We start from the raw sequence: 18510 nt of genomic DNA on the forward strand, positions 1-18510 counted from the left end.
TATCATTCTGGTAAACCTACGCTGCACTCCCTCCAAGGTCAATATATCCTTCCTAAGGTGTGGTACCCAGAACTCCAGGTGTGGTCTAACCAGGGCTTTGTATAAAAGCCCATACATCCTAAAATGATTTATTTTCCTCTTTAGATTAATCAATCTAATCTGTGCAATACATACTGCATCTTTCACTTATCGGGAGAGCTGGCTTCCCACATTGAGGGCACTGATGGTCCCTCACCAGAGCAGGCAGACTGCCATCTACTCTGATGCTGTCATAGGGTAAAGAATTGGATGAAATGGTCAAAAAAGGTCTTGTGTTTTTAATTACTTTTTCTTCTTTAAAGTGCATATGTTATATTTTGTAGAAATGTCGGAAATGGGGAGTATTGCACAGCCCAGCATTGACATACTGCCTCTTGATTAGCGCAAAAATGCATCCAAAGTGTAATTTTAAAAAGTAATTATTGGTTTATATATTGCTGTCAAATTCATCCTTATTAATAATGTTCTCACCATCTCGCCACAGTTCCGCTACATATTTATCAGACGACTGGTTCAGCAGCGAGGCGACGTTATCATTTAGTGGATCCATGTTTTTGGTCAGCCAGTTTCCTGCATTGTAAGGGACCTGAAAAATAAGACCTTTAACATCTTAGAGTTTTGCATTGTTTCATTATGTCTACTTAAACTCTGTGGTCTGTTCTTAATTAATACATTTTGGAAAACACACCATTTACTGAGATTGTTGCATAAACAGTTCCTCAGCATGGCTCCAAAACATTTGTAGAAGATTCTGCCCTTGTTTATTTTCTCTGGAACGAACATTTCCCAGGACCATAGCCTCACCCACAGGACTCATAAAAAAGAGAGAGGCCAACACCAGCTCTACTTAATTACAGAACAAAAGGTTCTACTTGGCTGATGGGCAGACGTTGCAATCAAATCATGATCAATGGGCTGGAGTGTCAAGAACAAAGAAATATAAAGAAAATTGTGGCAAGTTCAATTTAAGTTCTACATTTCAAGGTCCAAAAGTAAAAATGGATTTAAAGAAGCAGCTTGTTTTGATAAGTGCTATTGATTTTGACAATAGAAAGTGACCAGGCTATTGCAGTTTATGAATAGATAGGCGTTTTTGCGGCCGCAATCGAGACGCCAGGATGGTGTGTTGCCTCCCTGGTGCAAGGGTCAAGGACGTCTCGGAGCGGCTGCAGAACATTTTGGAGGGGGAGGGCGAACAGCCAGTTGTCGTGGTGCACATAGGCACCAACGATATAGGTAAAAAAACGGGATGAGGTCCTAAAAGCAGAATACAGAGAGTTAGGAGGTAAATTAAAAAATAGGACCTCAAAGGTAGTAATCTCAGGATTGCTACCAGTGCCATGTGCTAGTCAGAGTAGAAATAGGAGGATATTTCAAATGAATACGTGGCTAGAGGAATGGTGCAAGGAGGAGGGATTCAAATTCCTTGGACATTGGAACCGGTTCTGGGAGAGGTGGGACCAGTACAAACGGGACAATTTGCATCTGGGCAGGGCGGGGCCGGGACCGATGTCCTAGGGGGAGTGTTTGCTAGTGCTGTTGGGGAGGGTTTAAACTAAAGTGGCAGGGGGTTGGGAACCTGAGCAGGGAGACAGAGGAAAGGGAAACAAGGAAAAAAGCAAAAGACAGGAAGGAGAAAAACAAAATTAGAAGGCAAAGAACTCAACGGTTTAAATCAAACATGGTCACAGTAAATAATAATTCATATAGGTCTGAGAGCATTAAAAAACAAGCCTGAAGGCTTTGTGTCTTAATGCAAGGAGCATTCGGAACAAGGTGGATGAATTAGCTGTGCAAATAGAGGTAAACGAATATGATTTGATTGGGATTACAGAAACATGGCTCCAGGGTGGCCAAGGCTGGGAACTCAACATCCAGGGGTATTCAATATTTAGGAAGGATAGGCAAAAAAGAAAGGGAGGTGGGGTAGCATTGCTGGTTAAAGAGGGGATTAACACAATTGAAAGGAAGGATATTAACTCTGATGATGCGGAATCTGTATGGGTAGAACTGAGAAATATCAAGGGGCAGAAAACGTTAGTGGGAGTGGTATATGGACCTCCAAACAGTAATACGGAGGTTGGGGATGGCATTAAACGGGAAATTAGAGACGCGTGCAATAAGGGCACAGCAGTCATCATGGGTGACTTTAATTTACATATAGATTGGGCTAACCAAATTAGTAAAAATACTGTGGAGGAGGAATTCCTAGAATGTTTATGGGATGGTTTTCTGGAACAATATGTCGAGGAACCAACCAGAGATCAGGCCATCTTAGACTGGGTATTAAGTAATGAGAGAGGATTAATTAGCAATCTTGTTGTACAAGGCCCCTTGGGTCAGAGCGATCATAATATGATAGAATTCTTCATTAGGATGGAGAGTGAAGTAGTTGACTTGGAGACTAGGGTCCTGAATTTAAATAAAGGAAACTATGATGGTATGAGGCACGAATTGGGTAGGATTGATTGGGGAATGTCACTCAAAGGGTTGATGGTGGATAGGCAATGGCAAACATTCAAAGACCGCATGGATGAACTACAGAAGTTGTTCATCCCAGTTTGGGATAAGAATAAAACCAAAAGGGTGACTCAACCGTGGCTAACAAGGGAAATTAGGGATAGCATAAGATCCAAGGAGAGGGCATATAAATTGGCCAGAAAAAGCGGTAACCCTGAGGATTGGGAGTAGTTTAGGATTCAACAAAGGAGGACAAAGGGATTAATTAAGAAGGGGAAAATAGAATATGAAAGTAAGCTTTCAGGGAACATAAAAACTGACTGTAAGAGCTTTTATAGATATGTGAAGAGAAAAAGATTAGTGAAATCAAGTGTAGGTCCCTTGCAGTCAGAAGCAGGGGAAGTTATAGTCATAGAGTCATAGAGTTTTACAGCACAGAAAGAGGCCCTTCGGCCCATCGTGTCTGCGCCGCCCATCCATCCCTGTCCAGTCTAATCCCATTTTCCAGCATTTGGTCCATAGCCTTGTATGCAATGGCATTTCAAGTGCTCATCCAAATGCTTCTTGAATGTTGTGAGGGTTCCTGCCTCCACCACCCTTTCAGGCATTGAGTTCCACATTCCAACCACCCTCTGGGTGAAAAAGTTCCTCCTCAAATCCCCTCTAAACCTCCTGCCCCTTACCCTGAATCTATGCCCCCTTGTTATTGACCCCCCCACTAAGGGGAAAAGTTCCTCTTTATCTACCCTATCTATGCCCCTCATTATTTTGTACACCTCAATCAGGTCCCCCCTCAGCCTTCTCTGCTCCAAGGAAAACAACTCCAGCCTGTCCAGCCTCTCTTCATAGCTGAGGCGCTCCATCCCAGGTAACATCCTGGTGAATCTTCTCTGCACCCTCTCCAAAGCAATCACATCCTTCCTATAGTGAGGCGACCATACAACAATACAAAATTATAATGGGGAACAAAGAAATGGCTGACCAATTAAATGCATATTTTGGTTCTGTCTTCACAAAGGAGGACACAAATAACCTCCCAGAGATGTTGGAGAACATAGGGTCTGATGAGAGGGAGGAACTGAAAGAAATCAGTATTTGTAGGGAAATGGTGTTAGGGAAATTGACGGGATTGAAGGCCGATAAATCCCCAGGGCCTGATAATCTACATCCTAGGGTACTTAAGGAAGTGGCCCTAGAAATAGTAGATGCATTGCTGATCATCTTCAAAAATTCGCTGGAATCTGGAACGGTACCCATGGATTGGAGGGTAGCTAATGTTACCCCACTATTCAAAAAGGGTGGTAGAGAGAAAGCAGGGAATTACAGACCGGTAAGCCTGACATCGGTAGTGGGGAAAATGCTAGAGTCCATTATTATAAAGGATGTAATAGCTGAGCACTTGGAAAACAGTGACAGGATCGGACAAAGTCAACATGGATTTACAAAAGGTAAATCGTGCTTGACTAATCTACTGGAATTTTTTGAGGATGTAACTGGGAAAATAGATAAGGGAGAACCAGTAGATGTGGTGTATTTGGACTTTCAAAAGGCTTTCGATAAGGTCCCGCATAAGAGATTAGCGTGTAAAGTTAAGGCACATGGGATTGGGGGCAAGGTATTGACTTGGATAGAGAACTGGTTGGCAGACAGAAAGCAGAGAGTAGGAATTAACGGGTCTTTTTCCGAGTGGCAGGCAGTGACTAGTGGGGTACCGCAGGGATCGGTCCTTGGACCCCAGCTATTCACAATATACATTAATGATCTAGATAAGGGAACTAGATGTAATATCTCCAAGTTTGCAGACGACACAAAGCTGGGTGGGCGTGTGTGCTGCGAGGAGGATACCGAGAAACTCCAGGATGATTTGGACAGGTTGGGTAATTGGGCAGAAGCGTGGCAGAAGCAATATAACGTGGATAAATGCGAGGTTATCCACTTTGGTGTCAAAAACAGAAAGGCAGACTATTATCTGAATGGCAATAGATTGGGAGAAGGGGAAGTGCAACGAGACCTGGGTGTCCTTGTGCACCAGTCGCTGAAGGTAAGCATGCAGGTGCAGCAGGCGGTGAAGAAGGCAAATGGTATGTTGGCCTTCATAGCAAAAGGGTTTGAGTACAGGAGCAAGGATGTCTTGCTGCAGTTGTACAGGGCCTTGGTGAGACCACACCTTGAGTACTGTGTGCAGTTTTGGTCACCTTATCTGAGGAAGGATGTTCTTGCCATGGAAGGAGTTCAGTGAAGATTCACAAGGCTGATCCCTGGGATGGCAGGAATGACGTAGGAGGAGAGATTGGGTCGACTGGGCTTATACTCGCTGGAGTTTAGAAGAATGAGAGGGGATCTCATCGAAACTTATAAAATTCTGACAGGTCTGGACAAACTAGATGCAGGTAGAATATTCCCGATGGTCGGAGAGTCCAGAACCAGGGGTCATAGTCTAAGGATAAGGGGTAAGCCATTTAGGACAGAGATGAGGAAGAATTTCTTCACCCAGAGCATGGTGAACCTGTGGAATTCTCTACCACAGAAGGCAGTAGAGGCCAATTCATTAAATATATTCAAGAAAGAGTTGGATATATTTCTTAAGGCTAAAGGGATCAAGGGATATGGGGAGAAGGCAGGGACAGGGTACTGAATTTGGATGATCAGCCATGATCTCATTGAATGGCGGAGCAGGCTCGAAGGGTCGAATGGCCTACTCCTGCTCCTATCTTCTATGTTTCTATGGTCAGCCTTTTCCTGCCTGCAATGGCTGTTTCAAAATTCATCTATTGCAATTATTATGTCGCACAATCTTTACTTGGACTCATTTCACACTTTAGGTTTTGAAAAACTGTTGACATACTCGTTTCAACTTGTAGCCTTGGTTACTTGGTTCCTACCTTGCCAGCATAATGAATAACACAGAAGTCTCCTTTATCCTTAAGTTGTTTAGGTTTGGCAAATTTTGTATTGTTGCCCAGCTCTTGGATCACCTTCGCCACAAACGACTTGTCTGTGGCCTTAGGGAACCAGCATTCTTCATCGAGCAAAGCCAGAATACCTGGGGGGTTAGTCTGGAAATCAGATAAAAAAAATACTTAACAGTCACAATAAGTAACAAAAATAAATCACAGAAAACGCTTCCTGTTTATCAGCTTATTGAGGGGATGAAGTTCTGTTCAATTCAGTAATGCAAGTATTCTCTGTAGCAGGTTCGTGTTTTGACATGCAACTGCACCGAGTGGTTGAATGTGGATTTATTCTTTTTTTTTACACTCAGAATTTCTGATCTTGGCTATGTCACGCGAAGGTACCAAGTGGAAACTAGGCAGATTCTGTTGGAAAATAATTCAAAATAATTCAAAAAAACAATTGTAATCATTCTAATTTTTGAAAGAAAAATTAGTGGTATTGAAACCCATTATAGCATAACAGTAAGACTAAGCTCCTAGCTCAGATATTTTCGGGGCTACAGACCTGTCTTGCTGGAGTGCAGATCAGAGAATAAGGTGTAGAGGCTAACACACTCGATTTGAAGTGCTACTGATTTTCTGACCTTGCAGCAATCATCTTATAGTGTAAATATTCTCTTATAATACCCCATACACTTCAATCACAGATTCAGAAGAACACCCTTACCATATCAAAGTGACACTGATGTTTCTCACCCATCTATTATACCATCTTGTAGTGAAACAACCCAAGGAGTAGTGAATTATGGTTGTGTAGGAACTGGGGTTCCTAGCCGAAGAATTGAGATCGACTCAGAAAATCAAAAACAATAAAATTTAATGAACAAATGAAGCTGTACAGGAAACTGTAGGATACAATGCAAATAGGTCTGGTCTGCTTGAAAGCTCTCTGGAAACTGCTAGAAGGTTCCGAGCTCTGTCATCATGTTCTTCCCACCGTTGAGAGATCACGTGACGGACGGCATGACGTCATCATGCGGAGTACAGGAAAGAAGCCCTAGTACAGTTAACAGATACATTAAAAGGTGCAGCCCCCAGCTGTACTACATTGCTGTAAAAGGAATTATATACAATTGTCCGTAATCCTCTGGTGGTTCCGCCACAGTTGGAAGTTTTACAGTATATGTCATGGCATCTGGGGTCACACTGGATGCACTCATAGAAATTGACCAGATATTTTGCGGCGGCGCTAAACACTACCGCCACTATCAACCGCGCCTGCAGATCGTGATGTCAATCGAGCGTGCAACACCCCGGACCGGAAGTTGAGTGGCGCCCCCTGCCTTACCGCCTGCCGCTAGCAACGACAGGTTGCGGGGAGCGTTTTGCAGTCGGAAAGGGACTGGGGGAACGCTATTTAAAGGTGACCGCTTCCTGCCTTTTTTTGTCAGCGACATTTTTGCACCATGCACTCATCTCACTTTGAAGTCCACCGGAAATTTTCACTCCACCTCTCTGAGCTGGAGCTGGATCTGAACCCAAACTCTCGAAGTCAACATTGATTTGAGAAGGGGAAGATCCTGCCTGACCAGCCTCCTCAACTCCTTTGAGGAAGTGACAGCCCAAGTGGACTGTGGTAAACCTATGACATGGTGTACCTCGACTTCCAAAAGGCTTTTGACAAAGTTCCACACAAAAAGCTATTTATTAAACCCAAAAACTCTAGGGATTCAGGCTAAACCCTGCGAATAGACAAGAAACTGCTGAAGGACAGGCCTACTCCTTAGAGAAGTTGGGAGAAAAATTTGGCTGCTTTGCGCCTCCCAGTCGCTAAACAACTAGCGCCCAGGCGCGGCGATGTTTGTGCCGCTCGAGAAATTGACCAGACATTTTGCAGCGGCGCTAAACACTACCGCCACGATCTCCTGCGCCCGCAGATCTTGATGTCAGTCGAACGTGCAATGCCCCAGACCGGATATTGAATGGCGCCCCCTGCCTTACCGCCTGCCGCTAGCAACGACAGGTTGAGGGGAGCGTTTTGCAGTCGGAAAGGGACTGGGGGAGCGCTATTTAAAGGTGACCGCTTCCTGCCTTTTTTTGTCAGCGACATTTTTGCACCATGCATTCTGAGAGAGATAGAGAGAGAGAGACTGACTTCTGGAGAGATTCAATGCTGTGTGAAGGAGTTTTGGGTACTGAGCAGCATTTTGCAGGTTCATTTTGATTTGACCTTCCTTGCATCGATTTAGAAGAGGCTATGGGGGCTGCACTCAGAGCTCTTTCCCTGGGCCTCTCCATTGTTCTTTCCAACAGATTTGATGTACAGGTCTCTCCAGGCCGAGATTCAAGGCTGCAATGAGCAGGGTGTGGATGGAGAGCAGGATCAATCCTCCCCTTTAAGAACTGTCCGGCACCAGTGTGTCTGTGTTCCATTGCTGACTGACATCACATGAGCTTTGCCAGCTCTCTGAGTTAGCACCTCGCTCCTCGGCGTTAGCGCCTTGAGAGGTATGTAGCGCCTGATTTAGTGCTCCAATCACCTCCAGGGGTGATAGATGTCAAGTTTGCAGTCGGAGGTGATAATTAGCGGCAGGCGCTAAACTTTACGCCTGGCCAATAATTGCGCCCCAAACGGGGCGATACCGAATTTCTCCCCCGTTATGTCAGAATGGGGAGAAGTACTGAGTGTGGTACCTCAGGGCTCAGTGCCCGGACCGCTCCCGTTTCTAATTTACATGAATTACCTGGACTCAGAAACTCAGTTCAGGTGGTCCATTTTCCAGATGATACCAAAATAGCAGGGACAATGGAACTGGAAGAGGAAGCTCAGAAATTACAGCACGAGTTGGGCAAGATGTGTAAGTAGGCAGAACAATGGGAGGTGAAAGTAATGCAGACAAATGTAAAGTACCACACAGATGAAGAGAAAATAGATAACACACATACTAAGCTAAGGATGAATCTGAAAGAGACGTGGGTGTCTTAGCAGACTCAATGCTAAACATGTCCAACTGATGCAGGACAGCTATCAGCAAAACCAATAGGATGATGAGCTACATAGCCGAAACAATGGAATATAAAGGAGGTAGTGTTCAAGGCTTATGGTGCTCTGGTCACACTGCAGCTTGAATATGGCATCCAATTCGGACTGCCAAGAAACAAGGAAGACATTCAAGCACTGGAGGCAGCAGAGTGAAGAGCCACAAGCCTGATCCCCAATGTCGGGGTTCTGAGTTATGGGGAAAGACTGGAGAGACTTTGCTTTTTCAGCCTGGAAAGGACATGCACGAGAGGTGATCTTATAGAGAGACATAAAACGGTTAACGATATGGAAACATTTGGAATATTACTCTAGATTAAACAGTGTGAGTAGAACAAAGGGAGACCAATTCAAACTGGTAAAAGATCATTTTAGGACTGATATCAGGAAATCCTTCTTCACACAAAGAGTGATGAACATGTGGAATAAATTTCCAGATAGAGCAGGAGGCAAAAATCCAGGAATCATTTAAGGGACAATCGGATGCTACAATGGGGACCTCTCCGGATGGCTGAATTAAGATGGGCTGAATGGCCTGCTTCATCCACAATTCTCGTGTGATCTATCAATTCCCAATATACAGTTTCTTAACAACAACAAGCATCCGCATACAAAATTATTTAACCAATACAGATTGTATGGGCTGGATTTTCTTAGCCCCGATTGGCGGGACTGCTGGTAAAGTTGCAGAATGTGGGGGCGGCTGGCTTACCCGCCCCCATCCCGCCTCCATGCCCTTTTGCCAGGAGGCGGGAAGCCCTTCTGCCCTGGATCCCATCTCCTCAAGGTGGGAAAGAGATTAAATCCTTTTAACTGCCTGTTAACAGGTAGAAAAAAGGATTAGTCCCATTTTACCATTTCAAGTGCAGGCTTCCCGGCCTCGGAGAACCCCGCGGGGTGGAGGAGACGTGAAGGAGGTCTGCAGGGGTCGGAGGGGGCTGAAAGTGAGATGTAGCGGTGAGTGATGGGCGCAAATGTGGAGTGGTAAGTATGTAAGGTGAGTGCTAAGTGTTATAAAATGTTCACTTACCTTTGTTTCTGCCTACAGCCTTCAGCCGTGGTGGATCAGAGTCCCGACATCTTCATTGTAGATTTCACAGACTGGCTGTTGGATCCTCCGAGCCAACAGCCAGGTGATTTCTGCTAAGTTGAAAAGTTTGATGAGTCCTAAACACAAGGGCCTAGAAATTCAGTCGCGTTTGCGCCCACTTATTGGCTATAAAGTGGTTTGCGGCGGAAGTTTTTTAGCGCCCGAAATTGAGTTGGTCCCTAACATCGGCGTTAGCCGGTAGCGCTGCGCCGGCACCGATGACGTCATCGGTGTGCGCAGCGCCCCGGTTCCAATGGTAATCCGTCCCGATGGCCAAATTCAGTTGCGGCCGCCTCGCCCGTCGCGGCCACAAACAGCGTTTGCAAAACGGTGCCTTACAGCTCCGAGAGGCCGGCGCATAAAGGTGGAGGGGCGGCCGGCCGCTTTCCCGGCGGCCGCCTGGCTGCACCTCCCTCCCCAGACTCCTGCACCACCCCCCCGCGGCATTGGTGTGTGACTCCCACGAGCCCGGCACTTCTCCGTGGTGCCGGGCTCATTTGACGGGGGAATCCAGCGGCGATCTCACGGCTGCAGGCAGCGCCTCCTTAAGAGAAGGAGGAGGCCTGCAGTACCCCAGCCTGCCGCACCGCATCGGTTGCCGCAGCGGCAGCTGGGCGCCGGAAACTGACATTCTTCGCCCCAAACGAGGCGGCCAAACCCTCCAATAGCGCCCGCCTCCGTCTTGGGGCGGCGCTACTGAATTTCAGGCGGGCGCTAGGGGAATCCGGCCCAGCGCTAAATTTCGGGCACTAAAGGCCTGGCGCGGCGATACCGAATTTTTAGCCCAAGGACTCATCAAACTACATAGAATGTCAGTGTTTGACAGCTTCACAGAGCTGTCAAACGCTGACATTTCTTCTTTCAAGAAATCTTGACAGATGGCACGTCAGATGTTGACGTGCTCTGTCAGTGACTTCCCCCCTAATTGGCCTGCTGAGCCCGCTAGGCGGGCTTAACAAGGTCAATCAGGGGGAAATCCCGCTGGTTGGCCAGAGGCTGATGGAAGCGGGACATAGACCCGGCAAGCAGCAATCCCGCCTCCATCACGTCTCCATTGAGAAAATCCAGCCCCATGACTTTGATGTCATTATTTATCTCATATTCCTTACCACCCTTTCAATCAGTTCTATGCAGGGCTGCAGATCCAGGCCAAAGTCAATGAAATTCCATTCAATGCCCTCTCTCTGGTACTCTTCCTGCTCCAGTATGAACATGGTGTGGTTGAACAACTGCTGTAGCTTCTCATTGGTGTAATTGATGCAGAGCTGCTCAAAAGAATTGTCCTATAAACAACAAAAAGAAATATCAATATTAGAGTATTTCAGCATTCTTATTATTACATGGAGTGTGTACACATTGTTTATATAATAGAAAAAAATTATTCAACTGCAATAGCTGTAAAATCTTCAGATTTAAAAAAAACATACATCACCAATACACAATCTTTCATTTACAATGGGCATAATGGTGACATTTGTAGAACACATTAAATGGAAGATATACAAGAGAGTACAAATAGGTTTGGGAGACATACTGTACAAGTAGTAATGTTGATAAAACTCAGTTTATGATCCATTAACTTTCATCAGGAGGGTAAAGGTTCTCAATGCCCATTGGAAATTCTTCCCAGCACACAAAACATTTACAATGAGGGGAGAACTTCTGCGAGGTTCTCCCAATCGCCTGCCGTAACTTCGGCAGAAAGTTGGCAAAACTTTGGAGAAACAACATCAACAGCCATTTTTAGCCTTTTATGCCGTTCCTCTGGGTGTCTGCTGATCTTCCACCAAAGTTCTGGCAGTAGATTGCGAGAAGCTCTGTGGAAATTACAGACGAATTAACCGGTTGATTTAACACCATTGGTGCTACTCGGGACAGATGGCATAAGGTTTTAATAATATTGGATAATTCTGGGATTCATTTCCAATAATTGGCTCGATTGGCATTTTTTGGCCTCCAGCAATGAGTGTTTATCTCTATGATAAAACTTGTACAAGAAAATGCATTCTGGTCTTACGGCAAAGGCAAATTTTGATGCCATGTGTGCTGTTTTCTGCACGGCAGTACGTTGGCATAAAAATTAGACATTTGGAAAATAGAACCCATTAAATTTGAAAGAAACAACTGTCTATTTGACAAATGAATACCTGAAATATCTCAAAGCCAGCAATGTCAAGAATTCCAAGGAATGTGGCACCCTGTCTCTTAGTCCTGTCCAGAGCTTTGTTGATGCGAATGAGCAACCAACGAAACAAACGTTCATACATTGCTTTGGCCAAAGCTTCCACAGCAAAGTCAGCCTGTGACAGAAACATTTATTAGCATTTAAAAAGGTCATGTTTCAGTTGTAGATTTGTAAATTTTGGAAACTCCAATCGAATCTCTGTACAAGAAAGCAAGCAAAAAACCCAACATTTTAACGTGTCTTTACTCAGTGATAGTTATGAATTTAAAACTGTATTGCGATTCCAAACATTTATTTTTATTTGATATAATTGTGCATCGTCACAGTGCTCTGAACCAAGCACCACCATCTCCTGACCTCAGACAACACTCTCAAGTACAGAGCAGTCATGTGTTTGGAACAGATAATTCACCACTAGACAGTACAGGAAACTCTCGTTTAAACGGCACCTAATTATCCGGAATTCTCTAATAACCGGCAAAATTCAGGAGTAGGTTTTGAGGCTTCCGTATACTATATAATTGCGGCTGTGTAACCGGGGATCTCGTACCTTTTGCCGTGTAACCATGGCTCCTGCACCTCTGGTTGTGTAACCGGGTCCCTTGTACCTGTGCTACGGGGCTCCAGCACTTCTGGCTGTGCTACGGGGCTCCAGCACTTCTGGCTGTGCTACGGGGCTCCAGCACTTCTGGCTGTGCTACGGGGCTCCAGCACTTCTGGCTGTGCTACGGGGCTCCAGCACTTCTGGCTGTGCTACGGGGCTCTCATACCTTGGGCAATTGTTACTTCATGTCCCTTCTTCCTTATCCAGAATTTTTTTATCAACCGGCACCATCCCGGTCCCGTCGGTGCCGGATACCAAAGAGTTTTCTGTACTTTGAGTTCTGTGACAACCTGGAGGTAACGCATTGTTTTTGAACTAACTAATGTTAAAGTAGAAGCAATCTTGTCCTGCTGGTCACAAAATGTAAGACTGATGTAAGACAGCAAGGGAACGGGGAGCGGAAGTTTGCGGCAGGATCTTTGATTTGCAGGTCAGACAGGATGTGGACACCCCTTGTCTGAGGCCTGATCCTACAACCCTCCGAGATCTCTGCGCTCATCCAATTCTTGCCTCTTGCGCACCCCTGATTTTAATCGCTCCACCATTGGTGGCCATGCCTTCAGCTGCCTAAGCCCCAAGCTCCGGAATTCCCTCCCTAAACTGCTCCGCCTCTCTACATCTCTCGCCTCCTTTAATTCACTCCTTAAAACCTACCTCTTTAACCAAGCTTTTGGTCACCTATCCTAATATCTCTGTGGCCGCGATATTGCCGGCGGGTTTGGAGGTAGGTCAGAGGTTAAAGTCATTTTGATTGACGGCGGGTTCCGCACCCGCCTCCACACAACCTTCCCAAGTGTCGGGTCCCCGATTTGTGAATGGACATGACACCTAGCGGCGGGAAACGGATTAAAGGCAATTAACTGCCTATTAACAGGTACTGGTGAGCAGTTTTCAGGGTCTTTTTCAATTTTACAGCTTCTAGGTCGGGTTTTACGATGTCCAAACAACACGCCAGGTAAGTGTGGCATGTTGAGAGTCTGGTCTGATGTTTGTGAAAAGATGACAGCTGCAGAAGTGGTTTCAGAGTACAGAAAATATTGGTTACTGCATTTTTAATACATATACAGATTTCTTTAGCTTCCAAGTTTTAAAATCCAACTGTATGTCCAGTGCCACCTCATTGGGAGAACCTCTCTCCCCAGTGACAGATCGCTTCTGTCATCTCACCTGCAGCTGCCATCTATTCCAGCAACATCGGAGCCAATGAAACAATCAGACCTTGGTCCTCCGAATCCTTCCACAATCATCCCCAACACCAACATCACCAACCTTCTCCGCCATCACCTGATGCTGCACTGGACACAGGGCATCAGCCCCTGACAAAATTGCTGGCCGGGAGGCCAGCGATGGCATCACCATGGCCAGACTTTCTTCACTTGATGCTGTAAACCCTGGCTGCCACATGATGTGCCAGGTTGACACCATCCCACACCAGCACCATGAAGCATCCCTTTAATGTCCAAGCCATTCCATGCACACACATCACTATAGCGGGGCAGGGGGGTTATGACTGAACAATCACTGGAACTCAGTAAGACACTTCTCAATGTGTTCTCAGATCAGTCCAATAAGGGGCACTTTTTGAAAAGGAGATTTCACTGTACGACAACACATTACTAGAAACTTCAAATGGACATTGGCTAAACCTCTCAAGTGACCATCTTGTGTGTTGTTAGTTGGTATGCTTGCAGTAGAATGAGGGTGAGTGTGAGGGGTGGCTAGTGAGATGGGGAAGTAATAAAGTAGATAGAGGGGGTTGGGTGGAGGTTCATGGTAAGTTGGTGTCCTGGGGAGGTCTGTTCCGCTCTTGGAAGGGAAGGGAACCTCCCTGCGTACTGTGACTCCCTCCATAAACATACGGAGGGAGTCATTGGAGAGCTTGGGTGCAAGAGTTCACCTTTGTGCAGTGATTGTCAGTGTTTTCAGCACCTCAATGCTGTCAAACACTGAAAAATCAACTGTCAAAATAAAATTGTGCATGGTCCCTTTAAGGAAACCGGCAGATGACGCGTCATCAAATGACGTCATCAGACCCGCTTCCTGTTAATTGGCTGGTAGGTGGGCTTACCAAGGCCAATCAAGGGGAAAATCACGTCTGCAGAGCGGAGGCAGCTGGGGGCGGAACTGGAACCTGGAAAACAGCTGACCCGCCCCCATCCCGACACCGATGAGAAAACGTGGCCTTTATGTGGCTTGGTGTTAAATATTGTCTGATAACGCTCCTGTGAAATGCTGTGGGACCTTTATACTATGTTAAAGGTGCTATATTCATAAGTTGTTGTTGATCCAATTATACCTTGTCAAAGCTTTGATGCATGTGTGAGCCACAGATGAGGTGCAAACATCTGCTCATCAAGTGATTCTATACTCAAGATGCCCTATTGTGCCTTTAAACTAGATTGATTGGCAGTGCTTTGTACAGAGGCCTCTTGGTTTGAGATATATAAAGCTGGTTTTTCATCATATCTTCAGTTCAGTTTAGGTTATGTCTAAAGGTTGGGCTCTGTAGAGAAGCCACGAACATTTGTAGGGAAGTGAAAGAAGAAATCGCGAAGGTACTGGCCATAATCGTCCAATCCTCCTTAGAAATGAGGGTAGTGCCAGAGGACTATAGAATTGCAAATGTTACACCCTTGTTCAAAAAAGGGTGTAAAGATAAACCCAGAAACGAGTGGCCGGTCAGTTTAACCTCAGTAGTGGGGAAGTTTTTGGAAACAATGATCAGGGACAAAATTAACAGTCACTTGGACAAGTGTGGATTAATTAAGGAACCAGCATTGATTTGTTAAAGGCAAAATGTGTTTAACCAACTTGATCGAGCTTTTTGATGAGGTAACAGAAAGGATTGATGAGGGCAATGCAGTTGACGTGGTGTACATGGTTTTCCAAAAGGCATTCGACAAAGTGCCACATTTATAAGGCTTGCCAGCAAAGTTGAAGCCCATGGAATAAAAGGGACAGTGACAGCATGGATATGAAATTGGCTAAGTGACAGGAAACAGAGTAGTGGTGAACGATTGTTTTTCAGACTGGAGGAAGGTATACAGTGGTGTTCCCCAGGGATCCGTTATAGGACCACTGCTTTTCTTGATATATATTAATGACTTGGATGTGGGTGTACAGGGCAAAATTTCAAAATTTGCAGATGACACAAAACTTGAAGTATAGTGAATCGTGAGGAGGATATTGATAGACTTCAAGAGGACATAAACAGGCTGGTGGAATGGACGGACACGTGGCAGATGAGATTTAACGCAGAAAAGTGTGAAGTGATACATTTTGGTAGAAAGAATGAGGAGAGGAAATATAAACTAAAGGGTACAATCCTAAAAGGAGTGCATGAACAGACAGACCTACGGGTCCATGTGCACAGATCATTGAAGGTAGCAGGGCAGGTTGAAAAAGTAGTTTAAAAAGCTTATGGGATCCTGGGCTTCATGAATAAAGTATACAGCACAAAAGCATGGAAATTATGATGAACCTTTATAAAACACTGGTTCGGCCTCAACTGGAGTACAGTGCCCAAATCTGGGCACCGCACTTTAGGAAGGATGTGAAGGTCTTAGAGAGGGTGCAGAAAAGATTTACAAGAATGATTCCAGGGATGAAGGACTTCAGTTACGTGGATAGACTGGAGAAGCTGGGGTTGACTAATCTACTGAAATTTTTTGAGGATGTAACTGGTAAAATAGATAAGGGAGAACCAGTGGATGTGGTGTATTTGGACTTTCAGAAGGCTTTTGATAAGGTCCCGCATAAGAGATTAGCGTGTAAAGTTAAGGCACATGGGATTGGGGGCAAGGTATTGACTTGGATAGAGAACTGGTTGGCAGACAGAAAGCAGAGAGTTGGAATAAACGGGTCTTTTTCCGAGTGGCAGGCAGTGACTAGTGGGGTACTGCAGGGATCGGTCCTTGGACCCCAGCTATTCACAATATATATTAATGATCTAGACAAGAGAACTAGATGTAATATCTCCAAATTTGCAGACGACACAAAGCTGGGTGGGCGTGTGTGCTGTGAGGAGGATGCCGAGAAACTCCAGGATGATTTGGACAGGTTGGGTGATTGGGCAAAAGCATGGCAGATGCAATATAACATGGATAAATGTGAGGTTATCCACTTTGGTGGCAAAAACAGGAAGGCAGATTATTATCTGAATGGCAATAGATTGGGAGAAGGGGAAGTGCAACGAGACCTGGGTGTCCTTGTGCACCAGTCGCTGAAGGTAAGCATGCAGGTGCAGCAGGCGGTTAAGAAGGCAAATGGTATGTTGGCCTTCGTAGCGAGAGGGTTTGAGTACAGGAACAAGGATGGCTTGCTGCAGTTGTACAGGGCCTCGGTGAGACCACATCTTGAGTATTGTGTGCAGTTTTGGTCGCCTTATCTGAGGAAGGATGTTCTTGCCATGGAAGGAGTTCAGCGAAGATTCACCAGGCTGATACCTGGGATGGCAGGAATGTTATATGAGGAGAGATTGGGACGATTGGGTTTGTACTCGCTGGAGTTTAGAAGAATGAGAGGGGATCTCACTGAAACTTATAAAATTCTGACAGGACTGGACAGACTAGATGCAAGAAGGACGTTCCCGATGGTCGGGGAGTCCAGAACCAGGGGTCACAGTCTAAGGATAAGGGGTAGGCTATTTAAGAAGAAGTTGGATATATTTCTTAAGGCTAAAGGGATCAAGGGGTATGGGGAGAAAGCAGGGACCGGGTACTGAAATTGGATGATCAGCCATGATCGCATTGAATGGTGGAGCAGGGGCCGAATGGCCTACTCCTGCTCCTATCTTCTATGTTTCTATGTTGTTTTTTTTTAATTCATTGATGGGATGTGGGCGTCGCTGGCTGGCTCGGCCTGCATTTAGTGCCCATCCCTAATTGCCCTTGAGAAGATGGTGGTGAGCCGCCTTCTTGAACCGCTGCAGTCCATATGGTGTAGGTACACCCACAATGCTGTTAGGAAGGGAGTTCCAGGATTTTGGCCCAGTGACAGTGAAGGAACGGCGATACAGGTCCAAGTCAGGATGGTGTGTGGCTTGGAGGGGAACTTGTAGGTGGTGATGTTCCCATGCGTCTGCTGCCCTTGTGCTTCTAAGTGGTAGAGGTCGCGGGTTTGGAAGGTGCTGTTGAAGGAGCTTTGGCGAGTTGCTGCAGTGCATCTTGTAGATGGTACACACTGCAGCCACAGTGCGCTGGTGGTGAAGGGAGTGAGTGTTGAAGGTGGTGGATGGAGTGCCAATCAAGCGGGCTGCTTTATCCTGAATGGTGTCGAGCTTCTTGAGTGTTGTTGGAGCTGCACTCATCCAGGCAAGTGGAGAGTATTCCATCACACTCCTGACTTGTGCCTTGTAGATGGTGGCTGGCTTTGGGGAATCAGGAGGTGAGACACTCGCCGCAGAATTCCCAGTTCTCCTTAGAGCAGAGAAGATTAAGAGGAGATTTGATCGTGTTCAAAATCATGAGGGGTCCAGACAGAGTAGATAAAGAGAAACCATTCCCATTGGCAGAAGGGTCAAGAACCAGAGGACATAGATTTAAGGCAATTGGCAAAAGAACCAAAGGTGACATAAGAAAAAACTTTTTTACTCAGCGAGTGGTTAGGATCTGGAATGCACTGCCTGAAAGGGTGGTGGAGGCAGACTCAATCGTGGCTTTCAAAAGGGAATTGGATAAGTACCTGAAAGAAAAGAATTTGCAGGGCTACGGGGAAAGGGCGGGGGAGTAGGACTAGCTGAGATGCTCTTGCAGGGAGCTGGCACGGGCTCAACTGACTGAATGGCCTTCTTCCGTGCTGTAACCATTCTATGATTCTATGAACATCTTATTAGGAAGTTTACTGAAGTCTGAGTCTTGTATAAATTTTGCTGTTCACTGTACTGTGTAAGAAATATGTTCTGAAGAATATATTTATTTAAACTCTTGTGGATTGAGACTAGCTTTGTTGCTATTTTAAGCATTTTATAAGCAATGGCCTGGAAATTCTGCAGGGATTCTCCCAATCTCCCATTGTAATTTTGGTGGGAGACCAGTGGAACCTCCAGAGACATGACATAAATGGTCATTTTAAGCCACTTCTCCAGAAGTTCCACCAATCTCCTGCCCAGCTTATGGTGGGAGACCAGAAGAACTCTCACCAAATTTCAGGGCTTGTCATTTTCTTTTACTTCTGTGTCACCTTAAAATATTTTTTAAA

At 45.6% G+C, this 18510-nt stretch overlaps 1 protein-coding gene across 3 annotated transcripts in view; it reads right to left on the reverse strand.

The window, feature by feature from the left end:
• The window catches only part of myh11b (myosin, heavy chain 11b, smooth muscle), a 194896-nt gene that overhangs the window by 52208 nt on the left and 124178 nt on the right, over positions 1-18510 (reverse strand). For all 3 annotated transcript variants that reach the window (XM_086000802.1, XM_086000801.1, XM_086000803.1), the window contains 4 exons: positions 11671-11823; positions 10633-10806; positions 5382-5555; positions 511-625 (listed from right to left, as the gene is read on the reverse strand). In XM_086000802.1, coding sequence (XP_085856928.1) covers positions 511-625; positions 5382-5555; positions 10633-10806; positions 11671-11823 — 616 coding nt within the window. The remainder of the gene's footprint in view (positions 1-510; positions 626-5381; positions 5556-10632; positions 10807-11670; positions 11824-18510) is intronic.

This window comes from Somniosus microcephalus, chromosome 11, assembly GCF_052327205.1.
Source record: "Somniosus microcephalus isolate GS21.2 chromosome 11, FLI_Smic_1.0, whole genome shotgun sequence".
NCBI classification, from domain to species: Eukaryota; Metazoa; Chordata; class Chondrichthyes; order Squaliformes; family Somniosidae; genus Somniosus; species Somniosus microcephalus.